At 35.3% G+C, this 12772-nt stretch overlaps 1 protein-coding gene across 1 annotated transcript in view; it reads left to right on the top strand.

The window, feature by feature from the left end:
- LOC129004066 (probable pyruvate dehydrogenase E1 component subunit alpha, mitochondrial) overlaps positions 1–12772 on the top strand; it is a 53818-nt gene that overhangs the window by 7759 nt on the left and 33287 nt on the right. Inside the window, exons 3-4 of the mRNA XM_054432453.1 lie at positions 3159–3332; positions 6837–7055. Of these exons, the coding sequence (XP_054288428.1) occupies positions 3159–3332; positions 6837–7055 (393 nt within the window). The remainder of the gene's footprint in view (positions 1–3158; positions 3333–6836; positions 7056–12772) is intronic.

Below are 12772 nucleotides of genomic sequence, written 5' to 3' on the forward strand. Positions count from 1 at the left end.
ATGTTAGCTGACAATAGAGATTCTGAAATGTAAATTGAAACACTTCTAATTCGTCCATTAGTTAGATATACCTAATGAAGTATTGTTAAATGTTGTTCGTTTCCTATTTAACATTTAATTTTTATTATCAGCAAGTTTGTTTTTCTTTACCTCAAGTTTACTAAATACTAAATTGGAATGCTTGTTTTATGAGGTAAAGGGAAAATTGTCAGATAAATTGGTGGGGGGAGGGTAGGTTTAAATAGACGGCAGCATAAATTGGGGGGGGGGAGAACTACTCCTTTGGCTTGGGGGGGGGGTTGCGCCTCTGGGTTTGGGGGGGATGGGCACCTCTGTATTGAGCAAAGATTATACTGAAGATTGCTCGATACATTGTAGGCCTAGTATAAAGGCAAGTAAAGGGTGATCCAGTTAGAGGTTACAATTTAAAAATTAAATAATACGTTTTGTAGTTTACTTACAAGGTATTTTTTTACTTATACACATTTATTAAAGATTGACATTACACATGGAAAATAATATCCGTCAAATGACCGCCACGTGAATCCCTGCAGACTTCAGCCCTTTTGATGAAATTTTCCATCACTCTCTCGATCATTTGTTGTGGAATTTGATGGATTACTCTGCGAATCTCGTCATTCAGCTCCAGAATCGAGTTGGGCTTGTTTGCGAAAACCTTCTGCTTCAAATATCCCCAAAGGAAATAGTCCATTGGTGTGAGGTCACATGATCTTGCTGGCCAATGCTGATCACCGAAACGAGAGATTAAACGGCCGGGAAACTTTGTGTGCAACAACTGCACTGTTTCTCGTGCTGTATGACAAGTGGCCCCATCTTGATGAAACCACAAGTCGTTCAACTCGTTATTGACAACCAATTCTTCCAACTGCTGCCAAAAAAAATCGCTTATTATCTCCCGATAAATTTCTCCATTGACTGTAACTGCATCGCCATGGTCATTTTCAAAAAAGTAATCACGCCGCCAACCCACAATCCACACCAAACAGTTACCTTTTTTTGGATGCATTTCTTTCGGGTGAATAGCATGAGGATTTTCAGTTCCCCAAATGCGGCAGTTTTGTTTGTAGCCATTGATATAAAAATGAGCTTCATCAGAAAAGATTATTTTGTTCACAAAATTTTCATCACGTTGAATACTCTCCAACACCCAGTTAACAAATTCAAGCCTCTGTTGGTAATCTCCCGGTTTCAATTCTTGTGTCAATTGGATCTTGTACGCATGCAAATGTAGATCTTTAGTCAAAATGCGCTGGGTTGTACCGTAGGAAAGGAACAATTGCTGGGAACGATGACGAATTGAGGTTGTCGGATTTTCTCGAACACTGGCACTTGTTGCAGCGATATTTTCCACTGATCGGCCACTCCGAGGGCGTACTGGTCTTTTAACATCTAACACTGAACCCGTCACATTAAATTTATCAATCAGTTTTCTAATCGCCGCACGTGATGGACGGTTATGGTTACCAAAATCATTTCGCAGTGCTCGAATCGTGTTAGTAAAGTTTTCCCCATTTTTAAAAAAGGTTTTTACAATTAAAACACGTTCTTTTGTTTATGACGATTAGATTAAGGTATTTCCAATCCTAAAATGCTATGGGAAGGGAGGGAAACAGGTCCGTGACGTAGGAAGTGGTGAAGGAAGTAGTCAAGGTGAGCTGTCCAGAGTGTGGGAACTGTTTATGACGATTAGATTAAGGTATCTGCAATCTCAATGGGAAGGGAGGAAAACAGGTCCGCTTCGTAGGAAGTGGTGAAGGAAGTTGTAAGGCTAGCAGTGCAGAGTGTGGGAACTGTCTGTGGCAATTACATTGATATATCTGCAATCCTAACATGCAATGGGAAGGGAGAGAAAAAGGTCCACGACGTAGGGAGTGCTGAAGGAAGTAGTAAAGGCGAGCAGTGTGCAGTTTGGGAATGGATTTATGTATCTGCAATACTAAGACTGCTTTTAGAGTAAACTAAAGATTTTCCCCGAGCAAAGCTCGGTCCCCAGGTACTTTTCCATTAAATGAACAGTAATGTTCACCATAAGAATCAAGTGGAACATCTGTGGTCCAATTTTGATGAAATTTGGTGTGTATCTGTGATATCCTCATAAATTTGTTGTGATGTATGGAAATTTGGCTTTTAGTGGTGTTTTCCCACAATAACCTATGAAACAATGGAAAAATTGGTTTTTCACACAAATGTCTTGAACGATTTTAATTAAAATGTTGTATGTTATTTATTGTTCTTTTAACTCTAAGCAAAATGGTACAACTACAAATTCTGTAAAATTTACGCTTCAAGATACTAATTGTAACTTTTGTGATTTTGATTTACCCATGACAGTGTAGTTACTCCTACCCATGCATGATAAGGGTTGTTGCCAAGCATTAGCTAAAAGTAAACCGTTTCAGCAATCTGACTTCTCCCATTAGGGAGAAGTCAGATTGCTGAAATGGTTTACTTTCCTTTTTTATAGAATCACCTCACTATTATCACTAACTGGTAACACATTAGACAGGATTTCTCCTGTAAGAGATTGGTCATAAAAAGTCTGGAAAATAGTTGACGTGTACTCAAGGTCATAAATTGAAAGACTTTTCTTTAATGGAATCAATGCTGCAAAGTCGACCTAAAAAGTTGAGTTAACTGCTAGTTCATTTGTGACAAATTCAGTCAAATTGTGAACATGCATTGCCACCATTTGCTGTCAGTGGTAGTGTAAATACCGGCTTTTAACTTGTGTTTACCCTTGCTCCAGAATAACTATTACTATTAACTATGGAATAGCTCAATTTTTTGCGGAATATTGGTATTTTTCAATCAAAATAAAAAAATATATTTAGTAATTTTTGAAACTTTGGGTATTTTTTTATGTTGCGGTTTTTCAATCAAAGCTGTAAGTGAATCTGCACAAGAGATTTTAATTTTGATTCAGAAAAACCTTCCTGCAATGAACTTGAATGAACTCGAAGGTCCGAAAAAACTTCCTATGTCATATACATTTTGATAGTGATATTTGGAATATAAATAAAACATATTTTAATTCACCTTGTTCAATAAATGTACTAACAAACTATATAATATATATATATATATATATATATATATATATATATATAGGCCTACTCATTTGTTCTCTCTACTGTTAGCCTTTCAAACTACACAAGCTTGAGAAGGGGCCATCCACACAAGTGTCCATCAACAGAGAAGATGCCCTCAAGTTCTACAGACAAATGCAGACTATTCGGCGGTTGGAGACCTCAGCTGGCAATTTGTATAAAGAGAAGATTATCAGAGGATTCTGTCACTTGTATGCGGGGCAGGTAAAGTAATCTTGTATACTTGTATTATAGAGAGCATTGATTAAGGAATAGTTATTTTGCAACCAGGGGTGCAAAGTGGCAGCCCAGAGAGAAATATTTGTTAAAGCAGAATGCCTTTGCTTTTTACTTTCTTCCCCTATATGGAAAAGTGCCGGTATTAGTTGTATTTGACAAAATTTTAGAGTTTGAGTTTTAGGTGAAAAAGTGGTTTCTGAAGTGATGTATGTGTGTGTCTGTCCTGTATGTGTGGATGTGTACAGAGCTACAGTTTGTATGTAGGTACATGGTATCTCCAACCAAGTGTCTTTTAATCTTTTGGAAATTTCAATTTGTAATGGTAACTTTCCCATAAAATAACGAAATACCCACAGCAAACCTGCAGACTAAGGTAATATGCATTTACTTGATTGGATTTGCAATAAAGTCTATTTAAACAACATTAGGCTTAACAAGTACCTAGGTTTGCTGCTACAGGGAGGGTAATAAAGGGTGTTTATTTTGCAAAATATTAATAGCTTAGTATGAAAAAAATTCCAAGTTTGATCAAAATATATCCTTACAAACAAACCACATCAGTTAACTTATTCTCCATTACGAATAACTTGGGAATTATAAGTAGGCCTACAACTTTGAATTTTCTCCTTTGCCAATAACCGTAAAAAAAGACTTCAATATACAAAATTATTTGTTTTTGTAAACTCTTTAAAGTGGTTTAAAGATAAATTAGGAAATTTTATTTTTTGAGGGTCAATATTGAGAAAAAAAAACAATTTTTACCCCATTAAACCTGTTCCCATGGGCTGATCATGCTGGTTCGTGAACTCATTCAAGTTTATCCTGTCCTACACCTTCAAGCAAAATTTCATCAAAATCAGACAAAAATTGCTCAGTTATCACGTTCATGGACGTATATATTAAATATACCAACTCAGCACCCTGGAATGAATTTTGATTTAAATCTACATACCTACATATAGGACTATATAAATTTAAACAAATAGTGTTTGTGGCCTCTAGGGACATCAAAATGTAAAAGTATATCGGTCCCAGGCCCAGGTCTTACTGTTCCACCTACAGTAATAGCTACAGTTTGACAGTAGTTCCCTATAGGGAAATTTGCAAAAAATTATCAAATTTCCTCAAAATTAGCCTAAACGATTTTGATTACAATTTAGTACGGTAATGTTATAGTTCACTCTGTACAAGATGAAATTACACCCCCACTGCTGTAAAAATTACAGATCCCAAGTTAATTGCAACTTTTACGATTTTACCCATAAAAAACCCCAAAAAATAAAAATACTCCCGCCGCAGCAAACCTGCCGACTAAGCAAATTTCCATTTGTCTGAATTTATTTTCAATAAAATCTATTTAAATAACATTAGGTTTAACGAGTACCTAGGTTTGCTGCTACTAGGAAAGTAACAAAGTGTATTTTTTGTAAAATATTAATAGCTTAGAATAAAATAAAGATTTGTTATAAATAATAAATAATTTGTCAAGTTAGATAAAAATATAATCATAAACAAGCAAACTACAACATTTTACAATAATCTCCATAAGAATAACATAGGAATTTTAAATTAACAATTTTAGCGAATTTCCCTATAGGGAAGTAGCTATTACTGTAGGTGGCACTGTAAGACCGATTGACTTTTTCATCTTCTTCATGTTCCCAGAGGCCAAAAAAACCATTCGTTCAAATTTTTATATATGTATATACGAGGCATGTTTTTAAGTAAATTTTGTTTTTAAATTTCTCCGTTCCAGCACTGCGATAGGCATTTTGGACATTTGCACTGTGTATGTGCATCTATTGGCAAGCCTGCACCAGAAATTCTGAAAAAATCGGCCTTGTTTACATCCTTTCGAGCATGGGTACTTGGTATGGGTACTGGGTACTGGTGACAGTAATGGACGCCACCCACTGCGTTGCTCATCATGAACGTTAGTGGGGCCATCTTTAAATGCCCTTACCCACTTGTGTACCATTCCGTCACTCATAATGTTCTCGCCATACACTTCACTAATCTTTCATGAATTTAAATGGCCTTCACACCTTAAGGCCCCTTTTATTCACTGCGGTTGCCCGACAGCGGGCACCCGTTGCGGGCGACCGCTGCACCAATGTGTTACCTGCGATCGACCGCTGTCACGTGGATAGTGTAACAGTGCTGCCAACCCTTGTTTTTTAAAACCTTTGTATTTTTAATGTATACTTCTTCAATCTAACCAGTCTAACACAATAGTTGGTTTACAACTGAGAACTGTCATCGATTCACTTCAACGGCTGCTATTTATGCCTGAAATCTAGCTAAAAACCCACTCTAGCTAAAGAAATCCTTTGTAAAAGTTTCGAATAGTGCCAGAGTGGTGTCCAATCTAAATTTTATTTACTGTAGATAATTTCTGACAAAATCTTTCAGTATTTGACACTGGTGACTTGGGTTGGTAGCAATGCGAGAGCGACGGCGGGCTCCCGCGTTGAATAAACGATCCCATAACACAATGCATATACGAACCGCTAGCCGCCGGCGGTTTCTAAGTGCAAGGGGGTGAATTTACAAACCTCCGCGGGTACCCGCAACTTCTGAGACCGCTCCTATTTGAATAAAAGCACCCATTTACGGCAATGCATTTATAAAAAAAGCTGTGAATAAAAGGGGCCTTAGCAGTTAAAAATCTAATTAATTACAGCACACACTTTACAGTCAGCGGCAGTCTCAATTGGCTGCACCATTTTGGTCACCAGCCAGCATGGTCCGATCATGCTGGTTCACAAAGTCATTCAAGTTTATCCTGTCTCACACCCTTAAACCAAATTTCATCAAAATCGGACGAAAATTACTCAAGTTATCACGTTCACGGACATGTATATATACGTGTATATACAAATTTGAACAAATGGTGTTTTTGGCCTCTGAGGACATCAAAATGAAAAAGTAAATCGGTCCCGGGCCTAGGTCCTACCGTGCCACCTATGGTAAAAGATACTCTAAAAATAAATCTGATTTCTGAAAAATAACCGCTAGACCTATTTTTGTTAAAATTTAGTATGGTATGGTCCTTATGATTCTAAATAAAACTACAACAAATATTCATAGTACATGTTGAAAATTGAAGACAATCGTTTGTCCTCTATTGTAAAACTAAGTAAGAAAACAATATAAATTTACCCTTATATTGCACAGAGACACTTATCCAACTTTGAAACACTCCTGGCATTAGTGGGCGTTAAAATAGACTCCATATTTTGCAATAGGATACAAAGTATAGGTTCATTCTTCATAGTCAATTTAAAAGAAATTGTCATACTCAATTCATGGTACAGTTCATAGTAAATTTACATACTCAATTCATAGTACAGTTCATTGCAAATTTATATTTTCAATTTATAAAAGAGAACTTCTAACTTGTCTTGATTTGCGAGTATCTCATCCCTATGAGGCAAATGCTGTTGAATAATCAATTTTTAATGGCCATATTGTTTCTGGTCAACCTAGGAAGCAGTTGCGGTGGGGATGCGAGCGGCTATGCGCAAGGATGACTCGGTCATCTCTGCGTACCGTGTGCACGGCTGGACTTACCTAATGGGTGTATCTGTGTACGGAGTGTTGGCAGAACTGACCGGTCGCAAGTCCGGCTGTGCCCGAGGCAAAGGTGGCTCCATGCACATGTACACTCACAACTTCTATGGTGGCAATGGGATTGTAGGAGCCCAGGTTTGTGGTTATTAATTCTTAATATTATTATAGGGGAGAGTGGGGCTATACCGTACACATAAGGGAGACTCGTAGTTACATCGCAAATTACGAAGTAAAAGTAATGTAAACACAAGCAATATATCATTTAATTATTTGGCTACTGATTGTATATAAACATTTTGGAACTATTGCATTTTTTACATGTAAAAATTGGCATTTAAAAAAAAGTTACCTTGTACGAAATAGCCCTGGGGGTGGGGCCATTCCGTACAGTAGAAGGGGCTATACCGTACAGTTCAAAAATCATTTGTTTAGGTTAGTTATATAATAGTACTACAACAAATTATTGTACAAACACTTTTTATTACTTAATAAAGGTTGTAGTTAAGAAACGGTGTATATTACAATTTAAACATTTTAGAAGAAATTACATTTCAAAAATCAACCTTCATAAAAAACATGAAGTATTATGAAAAAGTTATAAAATTTCATCCCAAAATTAAAAAAAAGAAGAAAAAGTCCACAAATGTAGTTCTCTGCAAACTCCGCAGCACTGCAAGCTGAATGGACCCACCCTGAACATGAGCAGCACCCTGTATCAGAGCTGTACGGTTTAGCCCGAAAATTAGAAGCAAGTGAGTACAAACATGTTTTTTTACTGAAACATTTAAACTAGCTCACATAGCAAAACGATGCAGATACTGTAAGCTTGCAGATTGTGCTGCTATCTAGCAGCACTTGTCGGGATCACATAGCTTGAATTCTAGGCCAAAAAAGTAAGTGTACGGTTTAGCCCCGCTCTCCCCTACCCTAATTTTTTGTTTTTAAGTTAATAAAAATGTGGTTAATGTTGCACTGAAAAGAAAACCTGTATTGAAGAAGTATTTCATTTCAACAAAGCTATACAGTAGACACCCTCTTAACCAACCCTAATGGGACCGGACTGGGGTCGGATAACTCAAAAGGTTGGTTAAAACGGGTAATCCCTACAAACTTAAATAAAGTACCTACTATTTATTTGGAATTATATAATCATTATAATCATTATTCTGTAGTGGTTCATGCATTATTTACAAAATAAAACTACACTTATCTCCTTTTTTCTTAATTATTGATTATAGAAAAAGTCAAAAATAAATTGATGGTGGAATGGCCTCTGGATCATCTGAATTAACTATATAGTGGTTTAAATTACCTTGTTACTGTCAAAACGATCCCTTTGTAGTTAGTAGACTACAGCTGTTTCATGCTACGAATGGAGCACATCATCAGGTCAGAAGAATGTCAAGTAGTCTTCATATTCCTCGCAGTGGAGTTCGTCAAAAGTTTAATAATAAATAGACAACAAAACACATAACACACGGAAACACGAAACATTTAGTATTGGTCGACCAGACGGTGGTAACAACACACGTGGTACGGCACCGGTTGAGGGCAATCGAATGACCACTAATAACACTTGTTTTTATTCCATTGATATGTAGGCCTACTTCCACTAACCTCAAAGTGCATTTCACACTACAAACATACAATTTAGTCGAATTTTAGATGATTGTTAAACACACATACCATTGAAAGCAATAATAAAAACTAAATCACTTGCTGTTTTACCATAATTGAATCACGAAATGTTACTCCGATGTGCGGGAATGTTACAGTACTCATCACGATTACTACTCTAGTAGGTAATCGTGGTACACATGAACTGGTGGAATGAGTATTATCCAAATCTGACTAGATTTATGTAGATTACTTTTATGGATTATGTTACATTATAAGTCAATACATGTGATAATAAAAAGCATGCCCATACGATGCTTATGATGGTTTCTATATGTGGTAACAGTTAGACCTGCTCCTTACCCAGCTACCGATTTAACAGATTCAAAATATATCCATAAACAAACAAACTACAACATTTTCAATATTCTCCATAAGAATAACATGGGAATTTTTCATTTACAATTTTTTGAATTTTCTCCGTTACCAATAACCGTACAAAAACACTTTGATATACTAAATTATTTGTTTTTTTAAGCTCTTTAATATGGTCTAGAGATAAATTGCGAAATTTTGTGTTTCAGGGGTCAGAAATGAGAAAAACCAATTTTTACCCCGTAAAACCCCGTTCTCATGGTCCGATCATGCTGGTTCGCGAACTCATTCAAGTTTATCCCGCCTTACACCTTTAAACCAAATTTCATCAAAATCGGACAAAAATTACTCAAGTTATCGTGCGGATGGACACATATATAATATATATCTCTATATATAGATATATAAAAATTTGAACGAATGGTGTTTTTGGCCTCTGGGGACATCAAAATGAAAAAGTAAATCGGTCCCGGGCCTAGGTCTTACCATGAGACCTACGGTAATAGCTACTTCCCTATAGGGAAATTCGCTAAAAATAAACTTGTACTCGTATAATGTCATGTTTTTTTTTTTTATTATTGAGGCTTGTGGTTTTAATATCAAAGGAATACCGCAACATTACAACACATTCAAGCATGCTTGATTTACAAAAACACCCTGGTGCCAATGTGCATGCTAAACAGAAATTGTCCTAAATCGGACCATGATTTTGAACCAGAGAACTTATTGTATCTAAGAAGTGTTTAAGAACTAGCACCCAACACGACTGCATTATACCTGCCCAGCAAGCAACAGTTAACCTACACAAAGTACACTACCCAACTAACGATGCCGTCGGCGTCCCGTCACTGCTACCGCCTGAAGAGTTGGTTCTCAGTGTTCTAATTTTTTTCTACGCCAGTGGCATTTTACAAGGGGTCAATGTGAGAATAAAGTTTTTGTGCAACTTTTTTGTGGTTGTCAGCGGTTGTGCCGGGAATTAAATCCGCCCCTTCCGCATCTAAGTCTGAGACACTACCGTTTTGTTGTTTTTTTGTGGCTAGCAACATACCAATTGGGTAGTGTTATTCTTAAATATGATATCAGGTGCTCTAAATATGAATGATTTAATATTGAAATCTAAAAATTTTTCTATGATTATCATTGAGTTACATTACTGTAATAACAAATTCCTATCGCTGAACTCAGATAAATTAATATTCAACTACCCTTCAAGCTTGGACTTTGATACAACTTCTTTTCTTTATCCAATACCCAATTCAAGTTTTCAACCATCTAGGTTAAAATTAATGTTAACATTAAATGCTGAAAAATTAAATAAGAAGAATGCGGCCGAACGTCAGCATCGGACACTGCCGTTGCCGTAGGCTGAAAGCGTCCGTCGTCTGCCGATCTTCCCTACTTTTCATAACGTAGTAACATACAAAAAATAGTCAGACTCGAACGATCCCGAGGTTTGGGTTAGAGTTTGTAATTAATTAGTCCATTCGTTCGCCACAAGTGTAAAGACTACAATGAATTCAATTTAGTAGAACGATTTGCAATAAAAAATATTAAAGTTCCCCTGGTATAATAGTTTAGTAAGATATTATTAAAGTGTAGTATTTTAAACTTAGTTTATGTTATGATGACGATTAATTATAAAAGCTGATTGCTAACATTAATACTTGCAGAAATATTTTTTTATTCTCTCACAAAGTCAAAATCCCGGACATTTGAAAGTATTGCCAAAAATCCCCCCGGACGTTTTTTTTTGTACCCAAAAAGAGGACGTGTCCGGGAAAAAGAGGACGTCTGGGATCCCTACAATCGAAGCATGAAACAGCTGTAGTCTTACTAACTACAAAGGATCGTTTTGACATTAACAAGGTAATTTAAACCACTATATAGTCAAAAACAAACCCATAACACGGTAAAGTCAAATACTTTCAGTGGAAAAAATTATAGTCTTTAGCAAGTCAATAAAATTCTTACCTTTATAATATTAATTGATGCTTTAAAAATGGCATCATGGCCATCATAATACATTACAGACCTTAATGTTGAAATTAAATATTTAATACTCTCCAAAAAGGCAGGTTAAAACAAACTGTAATATTTTACGAGCAAGAGCGGATAATCCAATTATCCGATAATGCAAGGCCGGTCTACTGTATGCTAGCTGGCCCAGGAAATGTTGTTTTTTCATAAAAACTATTTTAGTGAATATTTCAATAGTCGAATGAAAATTAATTGACTTATTGCAATTTAGACGGGAAGATTTAGCCCAAAAAAGCCTCCATGATAGAACAAATTCCAACAAAAGTTTTTTTTTTAATGGTTTTGGTAGTAATAGGTGTAGTAAGTACGTGGAAAAAAGTCTACCAAAATTGGACAACTGGAAGTCGGGTTTTTCCAAGATGGCCGCTGTGAGGCCCTCAAATCTACAAGATGACTGCAAATACGTCGATTTATAGATCAGGATTGGCCAATTTCCACGAAAATTGGTAAAGACGTCATGTAGAAATATATTTTCAACCTTGAATATGAAAACCAGGCAGACAACGTAACCCAAAGATGGATTTTCGGGGTGTTCTGTGATAAAAAAATAAGGTTTTGTACCTAAAATATTTTTTACAAAATTTATTATAATTTCAAATTTATTTTTTCACCATTAGATTCGGCACAAAAAAAAAACAAAAACAATTTAGTATATTGAGTCTTTGTTCTGTTCTAATTTGTTACAGATATATTGATATATTGAAAGTAATAACTAGAGTAGGTTTACTTGCCAAGATAAACTAACTCTATGTTAATCTTATGGAGGATAATCATAAATTTTTATATTAATTTTCAGTAAACCTAAATGGATAAGACTTTGTGTTCTGCCTCATATCATCTGTTTTAATATTTTTTTACAAAAAAATTTCTTTTTTGGCAGCTACCGTTGCAGTAAACCTACGTATTCGGTTCCTCAATCTTAATTATAAAGAGAATAAGCAAAAATCAATTTATTATTAGTCCGAGAAATATAGAATATAACCTTAAAAACATTGCAAGAAAACGTTTAATGGTTTTATGTTGTAGTGTTGGGTGTGCAGAGCCGGATTTTCCAAACATTGGAAAAATTTTGAAAAAAGGTACCATATGCATTTTCTATGCACAATATTCTAAATATTGACTTGGGCCCAACACCGATATTTATTGGGTGGTCAGTACTTTATTTCGATGGGGAACGTGTTTTTGGCCGTCATTTTGGATCCACTATATTGGATATAAATATGTTTTGTTGTAATGACAGTGTTGTGACACATTATTATAAACTAGATTTTCACGCTCATTCCATTGCCGAAATCCGTTTTTAAATACTTTTTTTTCGTTTTAAATGTTTTTACTTTGAACATTTAAAAAGATTATTTTCCTTATATCTCCAGTTGATTTTAGCGCTTGTAGTTCATTCTTAAATATTTAATGATGTAAGGGCTTTCATTTGAGCTATTGATCATTAAAATCGGACGAGTTGGAGACGAGCTACCAACCCCAACAAAATATTAAATTTAACTTTTTAGAAATCAGTTTTTATTAAAAGATTTATATCCTAGGTTATTAATACGTCACCAAGTTCTTTCTGGTCTTAAATTACTCAGTAAAGAATTAGGTTTTAATTTTATTAGTCGCTAAATAAAATCTGACTAATTAAAAATGAGCCATGAACCTTAATTTAATATTAAATTGTTTGTATTTCAAAATTTTTTCTTTAGTTAAGTACATATATCCCCAAATCTAATAACTCCCAATAACTAATCCATAGCTAAATTAAAAGCCAATACTTTGACAAATTGTTTTTAAGATTATAAAGAGTTTTGGGAGTTTTTTTCATT

Source organism: Macrosteles quadrilineatus, unplaced genomic scaffold (genome assembly GCF_028750875.1).
Source record: "Macrosteles quadrilineatus isolate MER2022 unplaced genomic scaffold, UCM_ALF_1.0 Scaffold_1__1_contigs__length_201487025, whole genome shotgun sequence".
NCBI lineage: Eukaryota > Metazoa > Arthropoda > Insecta > Hemiptera > Cicadellidae > Macrosteles > Macrosteles quadrilineatus.